The sequence below is a fragment of the Struthio camelus genome, chromosome 2 (genome assembly GCF_040807025.1).
Source record: "Struthio camelus isolate bStrCam1 chromosome 2, bStrCam1.hap1, whole genome shotgun sequence".
Lineage (NCBI taxonomy): Eukaryota > Metazoa > Chordata > Aves > Struthioniformes > Struthionidae > Struthio > Struthio camelus.
In genome coordinates this window covers 100,649,996-100,670,920 of record NC_090943.1, presented here as the reverse complement: position 1 = coordinate 100,670,920, position 20,925 = coordinate 100,649,996, and the positions used below count along the sequence as shown (strand labels likewise).

At 38.8% G+C, this 20,925-nt stretch overlaps 1 protein-coding gene across 14 annotated transcripts in view; it reads left to right on the top strand.

Annotated features, from left to right (window-relative positions):
• Positions 1–20,439, top strand: part of HIVEP1 (HIVEP zinc finger 1) — a 130,840-nt gene extending 110,401 nt beyond the window's left edge. For 13 of the 14 annotated variants that reach the window (XM_068931848.1, XM_068931840.1, XM_068931850.1 and 10 more), the window contains 2 exons: positions 7,756–8,273; positions 11,131–12,857. In XM_068931848.1, coding sequence (XP_068787949.1) covers positions 7,756–8,273; positions 11,131–12,303 — 1,691 coding nt within the window. In that variant the 3' untranslated portion in view covers positions 12,304–12,857. Of the gene's footprint in view, positions 1–7,755; positions 8,274–11,130; positions 12,858–15,079; positions 15,187–19,883 lie in introns of those variants that run through there. The other variant, XR_011139067.1, reaches the window with a different exon arrangement.
• The last annotated feature ends 486 nt before the right edge of the window (positions 20,440–20,925 follow it).

Sequence of the window (20,925 nt, the reverse complement as noted above, 5' to 3'; positions counted from 1 at the left end):
TTTTTTTACTAAGAACCTAAATACAAAGGAAAAACAAAAAAAGAACTTAGTGATAAAATTCCTAGCTTCTCTAAATAATCTAGCTCAGGTACCCATAGCAAACCAGCTGTGGCAGCACAAACCTCAGCACAAAAATCCCATCAAAGAAGCTGAATAATTAAGCTCATGATAAACATGCAGCTGCTGCAGTCCATCCAGTCTAGCCTCTCCAGTTGCTGGATAACACTATGCGTGTACAATTGTCCATGTAAATTCAATGAGTAACTGTACACTTTGAAAATATAATTTCATCTCTCGACTCACCTAGCCACACTTAACGTTATGCCTGATGATATTTCAGAAGCTTGCTTGTTGACCCATTTTAAGGCAAAAAGGTAGGAAAGAAGTGTGAATTATTTGCATATACACTTTTGATAAATGTAGATGATTCTGCTGCACTCTCTGAAGTCCTACACTTAATAATTTTTTAGCTTTGATTGAACTTTTTTTTTTTGAAGTGTCAACGCAGTCTTGGTTAATAAAGAGGCTTTGACCATCTCTTTTGCTCCCCTCCTCCCAAGTCGGACAGCACTTGCCAGGTCTGGGCTCGGGAATATCCCCAGCCATCATCATAGCCACAAAAAGACAATGTGATAGGCCTTGGGTATCGAGCTGTACTTGCGGCATTACATCTTTGCTCTTTTTACCCTTCCTCCCTCTTGTGAGTTTTGGTGGTTGTTCTGTGTCGCGTGTCCTTTTGGTACTTCAACAAATGCCACCTTTAAATGTGAGTATTTTTTACTTCAGGAGTTGAGTGGCTGTTAAAAATGATCTGTCGTAGAACCAGTGGTCCGTGCAGTCCAATATCTTTCTTCAAATGGAAGCCAATATGAGATGATTTAGAGGAAGGTGCAGAAAATCTGATTAAAAAATAATTATGACCTCAGAAAAAAAATCTTTTTTCCCTTAAGCCATGAAAGATTGGCCTAGTTCCTAATCCTTAGAATGTCTGTATGTCTCAAACTAATTTCTTATCCTAATTTCTGTAATACCGATTATTCTTACAACAATAAAAATGTCTGCACCTTTGCTTAAGATTACTGAGGTGTAGGTCTTCAATAAGACTTTGAGGTAGAGAACTCCTTTCAAAGAATTAGCCAAAACTTTAACAAAGCCACTAACTCTATAATTACGAAGGAATTTGCTAGGTCTGCTTTTATGCATTTTTTTAAGCGTAAGCTCTCATATTGATTTGAGCAGAACAGTTTTTTAGATTGATTTGAGAAGTTATCTTTGACCTGGGTAGTAGTGCAGATTAATTCATGCATATTGAATGTGGAATGAAAAATAATGTGTTCAGTCCGGAACAACACACACATGCACACACGGAGCCTGTTTTTTTTTGGTAATTTGAGAGGCTAAAATTTGTTGCACTCTAGTGTCTAAGCAAAAAGAAAGAGATGTTCCCTAGCTGTCTGAGAGTATATGTGATCGGAGCTTTTAACATTGCTTTCTTTGTGTGTGGACTCGTCATTATTTGAGTATTAGTAAATACTTTCTGGCCTTGCTTTTTGTATTCAAAACCATTCCCTCAACCATTTATCTTTCATCTTCTGCTCTGTGGAATGTTCTTGTCACCAAAATACAGGGTTACAATGTAAGGAATGCTAATATCTGAATTAAATTGTCAGACGAGGTGAACTGTTTAGTGTGACAGACTGCAACTGGGGATATCCTCTGCTGCCATGTTAGTCCAAGATTTTGCTATGCAGTTTTAATAACATAATAATTTGTCTTTACGTTAAAACAGTTATGAACTTTAAACCTCTGATATATCATATGCAAGCTAACATATAAATTGTATGGTATGCCTGAGTGAACTTGCACAAGATGGCTTTTCCTAATTCATTGTGTAGATGGGGAGAATTTATTTGAATGGTCTCTATGGAGAAATTTTCTCTCAAAATATTCTTGACTTCACCTGTTAAAAGACCTAATTGTACCTTTCAGATATATATTATATATAGAACTTTCATTTCCTGCAGTATTAAATAAACCCTTCTAAAGATATAATGGTTCTAAGTTAATCAGCTATGTATTATTTATTGTAGTAGATCTTAAATTAGTTTCCGTGGCTCTTCATTAGCTTAACTGTGTCTCAGTCTGTGTTTTCAGTGCACCTGCATTTGAGAAGTGAAAATACATGAACATCTTTGCAATAATATCCTACTTCTGCAAGTGGGATGTAAAGCTGGTTCTGTATAACTAGGAAATATTTTTAAAATAGTTCTTAATATCACTGTCTAGTCTTAAACTAGTTATGCATTAAGCATGCTGGAGTCCTACACCTACAGCCTGGGAATAGAATAGCTAATGTGTTAGGGTTGATTTTACAATATACAGGTTACCCAAGAAGACTTAAATGTGAATAACTTTCTCTCTTTAAAGAAATAGAAGTTATTGCCATTTTCACTGTCACTTGTATGCTGTTACTTTCCAGCAATTTAAATTCCAGAATTTAAGTATGGAATTCAAAAACCCACCTTTTTTTTTCTCGTCTCTGTGAAGAACAGGGTATTATTACCAGTGTGAACTTAACCCAGTAGATGTCACTGTGAGTCCCTGTTTGGTGATGGGGAGCAATGGACAGTAGCTGAAGCAAGACTGAAATTAGTCAAGTGAAGCGTATGAATACCCTTAAAAAGACAGGAAGACACAGACGGCGAGTTCAGATACGGATATTAGCATTGTTCCACAGTACTGTCTTTAATTTTACCTTTTAAAACTTGTTTGAATGGTTCTGCAACTGTCCATTGCAAGACTAATTGAATATGCAAAAAAACAAGTCTAACCTGGTATCAGTTTAGAACAGTAGAGAGTGTGGTGATGATATACAGGCCTTGCTTTCAAGTTGATGATAATATGATGACATACTGGAAAAGTATTTCTGTCTTTATTGCCATAGTGTGTATTACTCTTGAGTTTGATTAAGCATATATAATATAAATTAAGTGCTTTATTATTAAAAGCTTTATCCTATATATTATGTTAATCAATAAGTGCAGATCCAGTCACAGTTTGAGCTGATAAACCTTACTTTGAATTAAAACTCAGGTGCTAAAAGCTAATAAATTTAATACAGACAGAGTCAAGGCTCGAAATAGACAATGGACAGAGCAGCAGATAACTTAGTAAGATGTGTTTTTAATCTGTAAAAACAGAGCTAGTAGTGATAGCTATAGTTAGGCTACCTAACAATTTCCATAAACCCCTGTTTACATTTGCTTATGAACTTGCAAGGCTAAACGGTCTGGACTTATCTTCTCAGTTGTCTGGACTTTGATTTTTCAGCCATCTTCCTGCAGATGAATGAATGAAAATGAACCTTTTGCTCTTCAGGTGAATATCTACCCAAATGTGGTCAAGTTATAAGCCATTGAACTTTGTTACTTGATTCGAGGCAGAAGTTGCTAGGTCTGTAGCATCAGGGCTGGAAAAGTCTGGTCATGTGATGGGCTAATTGGTGATAACACCTTAATTAAAATAAAAGCTGTAAGTTTAGATTTTGAAGAACCTCATATTGTGAGAATAATTAGGTGAGTATTGCTAAAGCCATGTATAATCAGGATTCCTGTAGGAAAACATTTGAAATAAAGAACTTTAAAGTACGTAGAAAGATCTGTCTCAATTGTCTAATTTGTAGCATCACAATTGGTAAAAGGAGCGCATAGACTTGTCAGCCCTAGGCATTTTACTGATGGGCATATTAGGATGCGGATAATTTGAACTAATGCTTCTGTGCTAAAACACTTTAAGCTTTCTTGCTTTGGGGTAAAATGTCAGCATAATAGAGCCTTAGCCAACCTACTCATCAACACTACAAACAAAGTACTGATCTGATTGACAAAGTAAGGACCAAGGACAAAATACATGAAAGAGTAAAAAGACTCTTGCTTGTGATTTTTAGGCACTCACTTTAATGCATAGGATTAAAAACTAAATTTTATTCAATATAAGTATAGCTGGAATGCTAGCAAAATCCCTAATCAAAGGTTGTGTCAGCATTTCTGTTAAACCTTTATTCCCAGCTGTTCTTAATTTTTGAAATGCTCGTGCGTGTAGCCAAAAGTTCCAAGTTTTACTGTGAGGTCCAGGAAGAATAGTCTTTCTAAGGGTTTAAAAGAAAAGATTACATCAGTTGACAGAGAATGGAAGATATTCCCTGTTCTTCCAAAGGACTCTACCAAAAATTGATGCTGTTTCAACAGTGTTTGCATTAAAATGATTGGAGTTGCAAAGCTGAAAGAGAAGGAGCTTTCATGAAGCAGACCAGCTTCGGAGTGTTCTTCAGGCATGAGAATTACAGAGCGAGTATGCATAGGGGTTTGGATACATGTTTTTAGTAATGTTCAGAAGCTTCCTAAGCAAAGGGGTAGAAATCAGAAACATCTAGTGTTGCTAAGGAAGTGCTCCGTGAGCACACCCTGGCAGTGTCCCACTAAGGTGCTTGCACTGATAGCAGCTGCCTTGCCATGCTGAAGAGTATGTGCAGACTGACTTGCAGAGGCTTTGGATCAGGCGTGTATTGAAGGAAAAGAACCTTCTTTGTTATGTGTGAAAATTTTTTCTTTTTTTTTTTCTTTTTTGCCTGGAAATTTTCACACCCAAAACTATTTCCTCATATGCTGGCGGCCTTTAAATTTATGCTATATCTTTCATTCTAAAATATCCCATACTGCTCTATAACCTCATACGAAGTTAAACACATAAGTTATTTTGTGTCCTTTGGAAATTGAGTCAGTGCTAGTTATATATATATATCACCTACCTAAACATATGGCTATAATTGTACGTAGTTTAAGATAGGAAGCAAAGAATTAATTTTTTTCCCCAATTAAAATGTACAGGAACTTCAGTAGGCTGAGTACAATTATCGACGTGGAACTGGGCCAGTAGTCCTTGGTTAATAAGGCCATGCTTGGAAAAGAGTGCCAATTGCCTTTCGCTGCAAGGAGTGGTCACAGCCTCCATTTAATACCTCCAACAAGAGACAGCCCATAACCTGCCTGGTTCTTTCTCCACTTAAAACAAAAGCAGGAACTCCTGAATCCGCTCCTCTCCCAGCTTCGCTAATTTACAATCAGGCTTAAAGCACTTACTAACTACAAAAGTTTAGAAGCCTCTCATTTCAGCAAACATGCACACACATATATATAAAAGACAGTGCTGCTTTTTGCATTGCCAGAGCAAGCAAATTGGGAATTCTTTCATCTGATGTTTCAAGGAAGTGTGGGAGTACGGGAACCACATTCATTGCTGTCACCTCGCCTACATTGCAGGCTCTGGCTCCAGGTAACCACACTTAAATAGAAGCTGGCAAACTCATAAAGGGTGGAGGTAAACAGGGAAACAATAGAGGGAAATGAAATCCCACAGAGTCCTGCATTCAAGGAATCTGTATCCCGCACATGGTTCCCCTTTCCCTTTCCATGTTTTTATTCTAGAAGCTTGAGATATATGCAGAAAATTCGTATAATAAACAATATTTTCTAGTAAACCCTGTAGCATTTTTAAATGTTGATTTGGAAAAGATACTTTCTTATTATTAAATCAGGGCATGTTTGATCATATGTTTTCCTTGCTTTAAAGGTGTGACAAGTCAGTCTAATTGCTTCAGGTAGTTTCTCTTGCTAGGAGAGATTACCACTCATGATTGACATGAGCTTTCACAGAAAATGTGATTTGTGTATGCAAAAAGAGAGAGAAAAGAAATAGTAGGATTTTCCAGAGGATAATTATGTGATGTTGGTAAAGAGAAGGGTATCCCCACAAAGAGACTAAATTTGGAGAGAGTCCAGACTGAGACCCAAAACTTTTGTAAGGCCCCACACATTATTTTATAAGTTGGGGGGAAAAAAAACATAGGTCACCCTTTAGATATAACACATGGAGAAGTCTGTGAGATCTATTGTAGAAGCGTTGAAGGAAATTATTTCAATTATTTCAGTTTAGAACTAAAACATATGTAAAGGTTAAAATTTTTTATATCATTTGCTTTACAAATTAATGATGAAAAAACAATGTTGGTTGTGTGAAGAAGACAAATGACAGAAGTATGGAGAAAAAATGTTGAATAATTCTATGTGGTTGTGTTAATAGGATGTTTAACAATCCTACTTGCCATATTTTAGGAATGGACTTTTCTGAATTAATTTTTCTGTGAAAATGTGTTTTCTTCTTTGAACAGTTTTGTCTGTGGGTGAAAATTATAAATGATAGCTATTCAAAAATAAAAAATACATATTTTTATTAGCATCATTCCAATGACCTGGAGGATTTAGAGTATTTTCGATAACATTTCAGTTCATGCCTGCTATAGTAAATGTGGAAAATCTGTAGTTTCCATATTTAGTTAAAATATAAATTACTGTGAAGGCAAAGAGAGACTAAGTCATTACCGAGTTTTCTTTTTAAAGAATTGATTAGTCCTGTTCCTAATTGCACTGCTCATTTGAAAGCATAAAGGCTTACGATGGTAAGTAAATTATTGAGATGTAGCTCAATTAAACCCATTAATTTCACCTAGAATTTAACATATATATATATTGTTCTTGGTAACGTAGCAGCCTTAAATATTTGTAGTCTATTCTTCGACTCACAAGGATCTAATTTTTTTAAGATTCATTCATTTTGATGGTCAGTTGTTCTGTAAATTTCTGTAAAACAGGATCTCTGAAATTTTAACCAACCAGCCATCATTGGTTTTGCAGAGCCAAATGATTTTTGTGCTGATATTTTCTTTGGAGAGCTCAGCAGACAGACTTTTCATCTAATATAAAATATTAGTGCATCCAAAGCATTTTGACTTTTATAAAATATGATCCCAGACAGTCTGGCTTGGATTCAGATACAGCAGATGGGATTTTGTCTCTTTACTAAAGAAGATTTCTTTCTTTCCAAGTTACGGTATAAAAGGTGAAAAGCTACAGTAGAGCTGTATTTTGTAGATAAATTTACCACCAGACAGCAGAAAATATCTGCACCAGTTTAGTTTTCAGACTTGAATTCAGTAGGGCGTCTTCATATGAGTAGTTTAATGCATAGGTAAGTTTTTATAGGATTAGGGCCTTGTTGCCTCCTCAGACTCCTTGGGTGATTTGTTAATAATCTTTTCAAAACATTAGCAAAGTGAGGAATTCTGGTAAGGTCTAATTTTGGTCTCTTTTGCCTGTTAACGAGACAGATTCCTGACTAACAGCCTCCAGTCTTTTTGTTTATATCTTTCAAAAACCTTTGCAGCAGTGATTCATTTTTTGCTCCAAGGACACCCACTTATGAGTCAGAACCAGCTAGAGAATATCCCACTGCTAGGGCTGGCAGACAAGTTTCATGTGACGTCACTAGGAACTTAATGAACCAGGAATCTGTTCACTGCTCCCAAAGCGAAAGAATGAAGGGTGACTTTGAATAATATGGTTATAGATGGTTTTTAAGAAAACGGTCAATCCCAGAAGGTTGAAAACAGCACAGAGGCAGAAGATAGAAGATTGTATAAGTGCATAATTAGTTATATACATGAAATATAATTTTAAAAATGCATATGCATATGTATGTTTCAAAAAAGGAAAATCTGCCTTGCTGCTTTGATGCAGTGGAAAGTGACAGAACAATGGACATTCAACGTGTCTTTTCAGTGTTTCTCATTACTCCCTCTCACCTTTTTCCCAGTCAGTGTGGGACCTTCATTGGCTTAGTTTCTCATCCTCACTTTTGCAGGTGAGAAGCAAAGATTCAGTTATGAACGGTCAGGATTTGATGTGGAGGAGTCCGATGGTCCAGATGAGGATGAAAATGACAATGATGATGATGATGAAGACAGCCAAGCTGAGTCAGTCCTATCTACAACGCCCTCAGTTACAGCCAGCCCCCAGCATCACCCATCTAGAAACAGCCTGCAGGATGCCACAAGTGCTGATGAAGATATCAGACTTCCGGACTGTTTTGCAGGGGTTCACACAGACTCTATGGATGGTCTGCCAAAGGCATTGCTAACAAAGATGACCGTCCTTAGCACGGTACAGTCTGTTAGCAGGAACTCCAGGTCCCCAGTAGAATTCACCCATCAGGAAGCACACGATGATAAAGCTCAGGAGAGAGGAGTAGGTCCCAGGAGTGCTAGTGCTACCCTCCCAGAAGCTGCTCCTAGATCTCCAGGTCGTCAGATGTCAGTGGATTACACGGATCCAGAGGCAGCCTTGGGACATTCGTTGATGTCAACTATGGTTCTTACAAAGGTAGGATTCTGGTGGAGAGAGGGGGATTTTAGATCCTTCTTTTAAAGATTATTTTGGAAAGATCAAAATGCTTGTCTCTCCCTTAATTCTTGAAGTTGTTGGCTGATGCATCTAATTGAAGCATAAATGTGTAGAACTACAGAAACAACAGCACAGTAGAAGCACTGCTTTTTAAAATAGCGTGATTTCGATTGCATTTTCCCTGAAGGATTAATTGTAATATGGTCATTTCAGTTAAAATTTGGAGCTGGTAGACTGTCTTACAAGAAGGAAGGGCTATAACAGATTTGTAGAATGAGCATATGCTCGTGGTTGTGAAGTTTTCAGTGGAAAGTGATAGAAGTCTTTTCACTCTGAAATACAGAGATAGAATCATTGGTAACTCCCGAGGGAAATTAATCTGGTCCCAAAGGTTTTTGCCTTATCACTGTAAAAAAATTGTGCAATTGCTTATCTCTCCTCCAAATATGCTTAGTAGTGGAATTGGAAAGAGCACCATATGTTCAAGGAAACTGGGAAATTGCCCTTGCACAGTAACAAAAGGAGAGACAAGCACAGAACTGAGACCTGAGTTCCCAGTGCTCGCAGCTTTTCTCCAAACTGAGAGACTATTTTAATAGGACCAGGATCAGTTTTGCCCATGCTCGTTCTAGACATCTGGCTCTTTAGAGCGTGCAGAAAGGTTAGGTCAGTCTATGTACAAGGCTGCAGGAATATTCAGTAATTTTTTTCAACTAGTGTCTGTAAAACTCTGCTGAGGAAATCACAGAGGGAACTGGCAGGTGCTCAGCGTTTTACAATTTGGCTATATTTTAATGGACTTTAATGGGGACAGTGCAGTCACATACCTCATTGACGCTAATGGTATCTCTTAAAGGTTTTGAATTCTTATTGCAAACCATGAAGGCATTAGAGCTTTCCAGAGTAATGCTCAGAAAAATGTGATGTATAATGTTCTATAGTTTTAATATAGGAGTGATTACTGCCTTTTCAGTGATGATTGCAATATTTACAAATATTATATGGGTGCAGTTACAGAAAAATAAGCAGCAGGAAATTTTCAAAAGCATAAACAGTAAGTAAAATCTCATTATAGTTTAAGTACTTATTGGCTTGGTTTTTCTTTGAAATCTGTACTACTGTGTTTATTTTTTACAAATTTAAGGTAATGAAGCGTCAACAAGGAGAAATAGGAAAAAATATTGTCATATTTCATTGTCTGGCAAATGTTAAGGCCTACTTATAAGGTCTCTGAGTCCATGTGGCAAACATAAGTTCAAGCAATTTTGTGGCATGACAGGGAATAAAATGCAGTGGTCTCGGACCACTGTAGACACCTACCACAAAAGATAGGATCACAGTATTTGGGTTTTGTCCTTCCATTGTTGCCAGTAGTTACCAAAAAAAAAAAAATTTGGCTGAATTTACTCCCTCCTCAAATAGAACCACTAAAGGCTCAAGAAAATATTCACACAATTAAAAACGTTAAATGGTCTTTATTAATATAGCTCTAATAATTCTCTACATTAACATAAAAAAGACATGTAAGTAATAGAAGGCAATAGTGTTACTTACTAGACCTCCTCATTTCCCAGATCAAAAAGAGGCGGTAGTTGTGGGTCTGATGTCTACAATCTATTTCCATTTTGAATATTTGTGGATCCAGCTTCTAGCCATCGAGACAAGGGGTAGAAGTTTCAGGAAAGCTATATGTTGCTTCAGGAGCGTCCATACCAGTTGATCGGGAGATCTTGCAAGATGTCAGTCAGTATCTTAACTCTGACAAAGATTTGGACTTCCTTTTGTCACCTAGCTTCCCATTTAGATTGGATGACACTGAGTAGTCCTTAAATTATTTTCTCCTTTTACCAATACATTTCCCACTAGTGCTTTTCAAAAGCATTTTTATTAGTACTTCATTCTTGTGCCTGCTCTAGAGATTTGGTCAAAGCCATAGAATTACAGCTTAGGACTATATAAGGAAGGTCACACCACTCTTTATGTATTATGAATATGCTTAAAACTAAAAAGAGATCACATTCGCAATAATTTGACTGTAACATTTCAGAACAGGTGGGCCTGAGAGATTGTAATTGCAATTTAAGACTTCTTGCTGTAGGTGTTGTTAGCAAAGGAGCTGCTGGCAGCCTAGGTCATTAACAGACTATATGAGAAGGAAAGGGACAATTATTTGCAATGAATGCAATTACTAGTCTAGGTTTGTGCACCAAGTCAAGGCAAGCTGAGGCAAGAATAAATAGTAGGTCCCACATCTCACTCCAATATCCTTCCATCACTTCAGCCTCTGAGGGCTCTACAGTTGTCATCCTTCTCTCTTTATTACTGCTCATCTGTTCTCCAGATTAGAATCATATACAGACAGATGTGTTGTGATGTTATCTCTGCCTTTCACAGGCTGCAGTGCTACTACTGCAGCTGAATAGATGCCTCCAGTAAGGGAGCCTCGTACATGAAAAACGGCAGCTTATTTAACCTTCTTCCTTGAGATGACTTCTACAATCAACAGTTCTCCAAAACCTTTTTCCTCCTTAAAAAACGGGTATGAAGGGTATTCAGCAGTGGTTTTGAGTACTAGTGTTCAAGAGAAAGTAGTTAAGATAATTATGAGAGGAAAATTCAATTAGTGGGTGAGGAAGTGGGAAGTGAGTTGGAAAAAGAAAGGAAGGAAATTAGTTCATTGTTCAAGCTGGGCAGTATATACTGTGAACCAGTTTGTTGTTGTTTTCTAAAGGGGAGGGTGGGGGGGTGGGAAGCATTCCAAGCTACCTTGTGTTTTCATTTAATGTAAGGATAGCGGTAGCCATCATTTTTACATGTCTCTGTTGTTCTCTGCCAGAGCACATCCTCTGTCAGCTCTCCCTCATCACCAGTGGACCGGAGCATGCAGACGACCGGCTCATCACCCTATGCTGAAACTCAAGAAGAGAAGCTACCTGGGTGCCCACAGCATGCCACAGAATTGAGAGCTGCTCAGACTCATCTCTTCAGTCACCTTCCTCTGCATTCACAGCAGCAAACCAAGACACCTTATGGCATGGTACCAGTAGGAGGAATTCAGGTGGTCCCTGCTGGCCTGGCCACGTACTCCACATTTGTACCAATTCAGGCGGGGCCAGTGCAACTCACTATTCCTGCTGTTAGCGTGATTCACAGAACTACAAGTGCTCTTGGCGACACGGGTTGTGTGGTCTCCGGCACTGCAAATCCAATAGGAGTTGCTGAAGTAAACAGCGTTGTGCCATGTATTCCCATAGGTCAGATTAACGTGCCAGGCATCCAGAGTCTCAGTACGCCAAGCTTACAGCCTCTTCCCCCCTTAGGCATGGAGACAGTGAATATCTTAGGCCTGACAAACACAAACATAGCCCCACAGATACGCCCTTCAGGAATTACTCTAAATGCCGTGGGCCTACAAGTTTTGACTGCCAGTGCTTCTCCACAGAGCAATCCCAGCCCTCAGACGCACATTCCAGGCTTGCAAATACTGAACATAGCATTGCCTACTTTAATCCCTTCCGTCAGCCCAGTAAGCGTTGATGGACAAGTTGCTTCTGAAACACCAGCTTCAAATAACAAAGCCTGTGATGTTCAACAAGAGCTGCCTCCTGCAAACTTCCCTGCACCTGACATCAGTCAGGTCGCCAGGGCTGCTTCTCCTCAGGTGGCACCCAGTGTCCAGCGGTACAATGTAAAGAGCCTTTCAGAACCTGCCCCTCTGAATGACTATGAAAGACCCGATGGCCCAGGGAAAGCAGACATGGAAAAGACTGACCTTGCAAATCACATAAAGCCAAAGTGTGATGTCTCTTCTGTTCAGGTCAAACGGGCTTCCACAGCAGAGCCCTGCGTGAAGGTGAATTCTGACGTTCTAACCAAGTCCCCAGTCCATCGAACTGTCTCTCCAGATAGACAGGTACACAGGCCAACAGGATTGCCCCGAAGGCAAAATACGGTGCAGTTTAGTGATGGCAGCAGTGACGATGAGGATAGACTTATAATAGCAACCTAGTTTTTGTTTTTCATCGTGTTTATTTTTTTATAACACTTACAGGTTTCTTTGCAAACCTTCCTTTCCTTAAAGCACATTTTTCTGACACAAACCCATTACTAATCTTTGTGCAATCATGAACTCTTGACCAATAATTGTTGTTTCTTGTCAGCTCCAGCCATTTTTGTACATGTTGTATAGACGATTGTGCCTTTTTGGAGTTTTATGTTTAGAAACCTGTACAGATTGTTGAATATATATATATAAAATATATATATATAAAATATGTATATTAAAACCAGGTAGTTGCTTGTGTTTAGTAAGTAAACATCTTATGTCAGATAAATAAAGGATTAAATTATATGTTGCACTGTTAAATGTAAATTTTTATGGCTGTGGGACAAAGTTTCTGTGTACAGATCTAGTATGTAAAACTCCATATTTATTGTATCCATATTAGTCTTGGAGAAGGGTCTGTCCATCTTTCTTGTGTAAGACGGTAGCTTTACACTTAAAAGAGAAATACAGTATCTGTGTTATGAAATATTACAGTAAAATTTTGTTTACTGACTTTACCATTGCTTATGTTGTGCCTTCTTGATACAGCCTAGTAGTTGGAGAGGCGCTGGACTCATTCATTTTAGTGCTGTTCCAGTTGCTTTCAAATTGAAAGGATTTGGTGATGGTGTATGCCCACATGATTTCACCTGCCATGAGTGAGAGAGTACATTCTTCAGGCTCACTTGGAGCAAAACCTTCCATTTCAAAACATCCAATGATGATGAAATGGAGAGGGACTCCTTCAACATTTGGTATAGTGAGCATCCATCAGCCTAATGTTTTCCACTAAAACTTGAAAACTTCCCTAAGTGAAAATAGCAACAGGGTCAAGATGAAATATTTTTTATTTGTAATCTTGAACTGTAAAGCCACTTTTTGAAATTGAAATATTGCTGAGCAAGAAAGGAATAATTCTTCGTGTGTTCTTAATTGCAAGATCTGCCATAGAGTTGGTAAAAATGCCACTGCTGTAACGAGAATTTGGCATTACCCATTACCAGCAGCGTGTGATGAAACTTCATTTCAGGAAATCTTTATTTACAGCTCGACAAACCTAATTTCTCCCTAAATATGGATTTGTCTTACTCATTCAGAGAAAAAAAAAAAAAAGAAGTTTTACACGTACAGTGAATGTGCCCTTATTTCAACAACTCATCATTATGGGCATACAAGACATGGAAGGATACCAGAATAATGAAATTGAATAAAAATGTGTTTATACACAGTGAAAGCATTTTAGAGTTACCAAGAAATGTCTCATATGTTCAACTACTTCAAGAGTTAATACTCTCACATGATATATGGCTGTGCATTCCTGAAAGTTTTGAATTGACCCAGGGTTTGTGCTCTAATTTTTCCATACAGTTGGTTTTTTTCTCCTGTGCCCCTACATCGTGTTATTACAGTAAGTTTATAAAAACATTTTAACAACCAAATTCCAGTAGAAAACAAGAAGATGTAAATTAAAAGAATGATCACCTTTAGGAAATAATAAAGATGAGTGCATATAAAATAGCTGGAGGAAAAGGGTGGGAAGAAAATCCTGAAAAAAATAGCAGTAAAATTGAATGTGAGCTGGGCTGTGTTGTTCACAGATTAACTCCTGTAACCAGCTCAGAGAAGTAATTCATACCTCGTATTGCTCATATTGCTCATATTGAAGAAAAGCAATATCCTAGATCCATTTTTAATTTTACATCTGCTTTTGTACTACCCTCACATTATACTCATTGCATTATTCCATTAGGTGTGTTGTAAAACTGTAGGCGATGTTGAGTGAGCTTTATTAACTTTTAGAAAGAGTACTTCAGTACCAAAAAATCATTTATGTTACTATGATTATCAGCCAATTGTACTAATCCAGCAATTAGAAACACACATACTAGAAAGGAGAAATTACTCTCAATTCAGACATGAATGTTCATATATTTCCTTATTGTATAGAACTTCATTGAGGGTCCAATCACCTGAACTACTAAGCACTCTCAGCTCAAATTGAAGTTCATGAGAGTTAAGAGTACTCAGCACCCCGCAGTGTCGGACTCAAATTTGTGAGTGTCTTATGTACAACCGCTGTGTATGTAAAATGTCACTGTGCATTTGTATGTTCCTTTTTATAAAAATGTAGTGATGTCAATGTGTCTTATATCATTATCATTTATACTGAATATGTGAAATTACCTGAACCAGCCGAAGTTACAAAAGCACTGCTGCGTTTCACATGCTTCGAGAGCCTGAACCTGACCTTTGCTAGTGGAATCAGGTGAAACTTCCTTGTCGAATTTACTGAGCGCAAGAAACTTTGCCTTAGTTTTAGCTTCTGTAAAATGGACGCATGCAAACAAACTAGAACTGTGCTAATTCATTTGAGCCTATTTGTCTACAGCTTGACCAAAAAAGATGACTGGATCAGAAAGGTTTTCAGCAAAGTAAAACTATCTCCAGAATTTTGAAAGCTATCACAGTTATTACTATTTCTCTGGATTTAATAAGCAGTAAGAAATTGCTGTTCCACATGCCCTAAAGTCCTGATTTTACTAACCATTTAGAAACTCCAGAGATTTACTGTATACATATCTTAAATATTTACTTGATAGCAGTGTGCATGTGCTCGCATTCTAGGGATTAATTCCAGAGAATATTGTACTGGTATAGTAGCATAGAAGAAGTCACTAATTTAACACAGTGTTCAACCTGGTGAATCAGACTATCGACATGTGCCTCTTTTCTATTCTAGGTGCTTTGAAGACATCAAGGTCAAGAGATAGAATAGAGGTATCTTGAAGAAGAATGACAAGTCAACAGATGTGTCATAAAGAGGAATGATAAGACGTGTGTCGCTTGGTAAGTTAATAGCAATAAAATAGAGGGAAAGGACGAAGAGAATGGGTCAATCAGGACAACTCATAGTGAGCGATCACCACACATAGCCAGACAGCACAAGTGAGCTAGTGTTTGAAAAAGGAACTCCACTAATAATGAAAAGATTAGTGCATAGTTACAGTTATATCTAACCTTGTTTGAATGGAGTGGGAGGAAATCACTCTTTTCTAGAAGATGGGTATTTGTTTTCCCAAGCATTGTATTATTTCCCTTCCCTCTAATGTGTTTTAGAACAGATGCTCCTTCAGGTGCCTCTACAACATTGGGCAACAGGAAAAAAAAATAATAGGACCGTGACCCAACCTGAGAGGTTAAAACCCTTACCTTTCCTTTGTTACTGTCTATCAATCAGTTTCACTTTAATTTTATATCAGCATATATGGGTGTCCTGTGTTGGTGCATGCATACCATCACTGTGTTAGCAATTATGTTTTAATTCTAACTTGTTCTCTTTTAATTTTGAATTGTGTTCTGTCTTCATTTTCTTGTTTGGAGTCATAAACGATGGGAAAATCGCATTCCCCTTGCCGCAGGGATCCTTCTGTTCAAGTCAGTAACGAGTATTTCAGAGCTCTGCCAGTGCAGGATTAGGCTGCTCTTCAGAGGGTGTAAATTGTCACAGCTGAATTAGAGTAAATAGCACTGGGGCTATTTACTCAAGGATCAACCTTTAACAACTCTGTCAGACACCTTTTGGCAAATCCAGCACAGCTGTTTGAAACATTAAAAGGCCAGGGCAAGTGTTGCTCCTCCGTGCCTCAGCTGCAACCAGGCAAAGTTTGACAGCTTTGTACAACCAGTTCTCAGCAGGAGGGTACAAAGCTGGGCACAAATGCCCCTTGGGCAGCTGCGGTAAGGACATGGTGTGGTCAACTTCTGTGAGACCCATACAGATACTTCTCTGTTATGTTCCAAAAACCTTGACCACAGAAAGAATAAATCAGTAGCCTGTAGCCCTCTTCTTTCAGCACGGACCTAAATTTCTCATGGCAATGTGTGATGTTTGTCAGTAACATTTTGGGGTCTGATTTTGAAACTCCTACTGTCTAGGTACAGTATTGATTTGGGAATGGGGACTTTATTAAAAAATGTGTCTGCATTCCCTGTTTGGGCTTTAATAGGTTGCAGCATGATCTACCCATTGCTCTTTAGGACAAGACCCTTCAGAGACAGCCACTTTTGCTGTAACTGGACTCAGATCCTCTTGTTCTGTAGCCCTTGGTCACCCAGACGCAACTGCCAGCCTCTGGGCCATAGCTGAAATTAAAAAAAAAAAAAAAACCTGCTGGGTCCAAGCAGGAATGACCTGTCCTGCATTGATTACTGCTGCAGTTTACACTTTCCACCTTCCAACTATCAAATAACTTGTTGTAGCTTTCAGGATGCTGTAAATTATGCTCTGAGGCTACATCAGCACACAGGCAGTCCGCTTGAGCCAGTCTACTGTCAGAAAGTCCGACGAGCATTTTGCATACAAACAAATTCAAATGCATGTCACATACTTTTCATCTCAGACAATATGAACTGAACAGAGCCTGGATCATCCCAAAAACAAAGATACTGTGAAACAAAAATATACCATGCCTTATGCTTAGCAAAACATTCTGTATTGGTTCTGAATAAGAAGATTTATCTCACCTTGACTTTATTGCCATGTATGTTAAGCAAAGTATAAAATGAATCTGTCACTAGAGTGCTTATCCTAAAAGTCTTTGTTTTCACAAGACAACACTCACTAAGGTCTTACAAACACTTCACTTTAAACCTGAAAATTACCTTTCAAACGCATGTTTAATATGAACAGTTTCATCAAAATGGAGTAAAAGATGATCAGTTTTAACATGATTGACTCACCAAAAGCCAGTGAAACTAAACAGTCTACCTTTAAGAGTATTTGCTCAAGATAGCCTTCAGCTGATTTATCTGAAAGGCCATTGGTTCTGCTGCTTTTGAAAGATCTTCTGAGACCAGTTACATTTCTTATAATAGGGAATCCTTACTTTGCTTTCATGATTTATAATATAGGCAATAGGTGTCATCCATCTTGACTGACTGTTCTGATCAGTCTCTTTTTGTGTATGTTAAATTATGAATGTCTTAAAAACCCTGTGACTAGAATTGTCTTTCGATGTCTTAGGGATTTTCCTTTGCCTGCAAGGGTCCTCAATATCCACCAATGATCCTTTTTAATGATCTACTAAATGGCAGGGACTAATGACTTAGATCACAGAAACGATTTATGGCTTATATCTTTGAGGATGACACTATTGTCATAGGCCTAGACATTGGATTGCTAACTCTGTCGTTGGCTTAGGATAAAAACAAGCTGTGTTAAAACACTTCAGATTGATTATTAGATAATTTTACAGTGGAATGTCTGTGGGTAGATGGGCGAACAGCAACAGGGACGTAACAGCATGTAATTATTTGATTTAATGTTCATGCTTTGTTCTAAAAATGCTGAATCAAGAAAAACCTATGGCAAAAATGTTACTGGTGTTATGTTTGCCACCCCCACTTCTCCTCTCTACACTGGCGAGACTACTAATGTTAGTAGGTAGCGGATGGTAACTTTCAGATACTCCACATGAGATCTAAGAAAACCATGTTAACCGAAAGATGACAAGGCTTTACATTCCTAAGGTTCAGTCACGGAAAGAAAACTGTCCTAAGATCAGTCAATTAGCTAGGCGTGCTTAGTTTTCTTTGGTAATAGTAGGCTTGTTTTCCCCAGTAAGGTCAAATGTTAAGGCCTGTTTGGTTTTGTGGCTGTACTATATTTGAAATTCATTACTAAGGATGAAGCATTTATGCTGGAAAAAGGCCAGATGAAAGCAGTCTGTAAATTTAAATAACCCTAGCATTTCGTCTTTCTGTTAAGTTATGTGGTTAAAACATCCTTCTTGTGCTTTAGAAGTTCCATCTAAGCCAACTGCAAGTCGTTCACCTATAAGGTACTTTGGTGTTTGTTCCCAAATACCTTATAATTGGATTCCTCCTTCTGAGAAACAAAAGACAGTAATATGTAATATTATTTGACATAGGTATCAGTTGCATCTCAGATATCACAGCTGTCTCATTAAATTATTGGCTATTAGAGTATGAAATCATTGGCTCAGAGTCAGTCCCAAAGCTGTTGGTTCACTGCTCCAGAAGCAGCCATGGAAGTGAGTTCGCAGCCCTCTCATTTGAGGCTTGCATGAGGCTTGTCCCTGTCACAGCAGCAGCCCGCTTTCCAAAAGGCATTTCCCCAAGAAGCACGTGTGAGATAGGAGTGACCGCTGCACGCGCGTGGGCACAGTGCCAAGTGCATACGCACTGTTGCTGTATCCGTCTGCCAGTGTCACAGAAGTGCTGGGGCTGCTGTGCATGAGCAGGGATGATGCCAGTGTTCCCTGCCCGTATGGGAGGTGCTCAGTGCAGGGCCTTGCGTGGGTGCAGCAGTGGCACATGCCTACAGACAGTCCTGGCACATAACTTGCTCCCCCCCAACCCCGTGAAGCCCCATCCAGTGGCACACAGAGGAGCAGCGAGCTCTGCCTGCTTTGCTTGTCTGCTCTCAATGCAAAGCCACCCATGGTGTGCAGGGCTAGGAGGAAGTGCATGGGTACTGTCTTCCTGGTGGGATTTTTTGAGCTAGGTTACAATCTGACTTTGGAAAACCAGATATATTTTCTTCAGAAAGCTTGGCGCTAAAAGCCTTGAGGCCAGATTTTGAAAAAGGACTAAGTGCAAAGTCATGGTCTTCAGACTGCCCCCTTTCTCATCCCTTACAACCAGGATATGTCTGAATACATGAAATCAAAACTACCTGTTTAAACTGAAAGTTCCTACAATTCTGTTTTCTGCTAATGTTAAAAACTCCTGAGCCTGAGTACTGTCACATCCTTTACACAAAGGGGCTTCATGTTGAAAATGTGAATGTCAAGAGAAAGGAAATGGTGATGCCCACTTGCTATGTACAAGTGGGACAGTAGCATGCTGGTGGTGCCCTCGGACATTCAGCCAGAGCATTGCAAAGATGGATGCAGTCACCATCTTCCTGTGGGAGGCTGAAGCGTGCTTGTGTGGCACAAGCTCTCTCCTCGCCAGCCAGGCACCGTGCTGGAGCAGGGGTGAGCGAGCGAGCAGGGTGCACGCTCCTTCTCCCAAGAGAGAGCCTTCTCCTTGGGAGAAGGAGCGTGCACCTCCATCAGGCATGCCCTTTCCCCAGGAGGCTGCTCCAACCACCCATGCTGTAGCCTAGGTGAGCTGCAGGCACTCTTGGGCAGAAACTAGGCCAAAATTCAAGAAAGAGGGAGACAGAAATGAGGGTACAAGGCAGAGGCAAGCCCCAGAGATCACCACGTTGTAACCAGGCTATTTGGTTGCTCAGGCGCAGGACAGCAGCCTTCCGTATTCAGCGCTATTACCTAGCATTAGGTGTGTGTCTGGTTTGCAAACCATTCTGGGAGCCAGAACATAAGTAAATGTTGAAACAGGGAATCTGCAAAGCCAAAATTATATTTTCATCTGCACAGTGGATGGTTTTGCTCCACCAACAAATCAGGTGGGTGGTTCAGAAACCATTTTTGATGCTTAGAGGTTTAAAATTGTGTCTCTCTCTTTCTTTGTTTATTCCCATACCCATAATCATCTATGACTCTTTCTTTTTACAGTGTTTCATAATAAAAGCCCACACACCTAATGCTGATTAATTCTGCTGGACTGGGTAACTGGCTCCCCTGTGGATATCCTTTTTTCCAGTGAATCATCATTTCTCCTTGATACATCCTCTAACTCAGATCAAAGATCCAGAATGTATTAGATATGAAGACATCAGACAGCTCAAACAGATTAGAAGAGACACACACACAAAAAAATGCATCTTAGCTTCTCTCTCCTGTCCTGCTGAAAACTGGCGTGCTGAACACAATCCTAAGCACTTGCTGTAAAAGTGACAGTAGACAAAAAAATAAGACTTTGGAAATTATTTATTTTACCTAGAGTCTTTTACAAATTAGCCTTTCTAAGTATTTCCACTTTTGTATTTTCTTAGTTTTCTCTCACATTTGGAAACTCTTTGGGCTAGATTCTCGTCTAATGGAAAATGACATCTGTAAGCTTCAGTGGAGCTGCACTAACTGCACCAGCGGAGGACCTGATACTATCCAAGTATTGAGCCTTGCCTATAAATGTACAGATTAAAGAAACATGAAAACATGTGGTTTATTTTTTCCAAGTTTATGTAGTCTGTTGTGTTCTTTTATGGTTTTATTCACTTTTCCATCTAGTTATATGAACAGCTGAAAAAAATCTGTACCAGTGAAATGCCCAAAACTTAAGGTCACGAGGTCAAACTAGATTATCTTACTAGTCCCTTCTCCCCTTGCAATCTTTGAGCACAGCTCTTACCAGATAAGCCAGTTAAAGTCTTTATTTCAGCAGTGTTTGATCTTGATGATTGCGCAAATAATTAGTCTTTTAAGATTTTGAACTTTTTCTAAAAAATAGAATTTTAAACTCTCCTTTTAATGGGTGCCTTTAAGAATGAGAGCCATGTTTGATCTAAGACAATAGACAATGTATTTGGATAGTTAGAGAGACCATTTATATGGGAGTATTTGAACAATATATTGTATTTTTCTAAGAAGTCGTTCCTCCAGTAAGTGGAAATAGCTGAATGACCAAAGGACTGTCCTTTTTCTATCATTAAGCTCA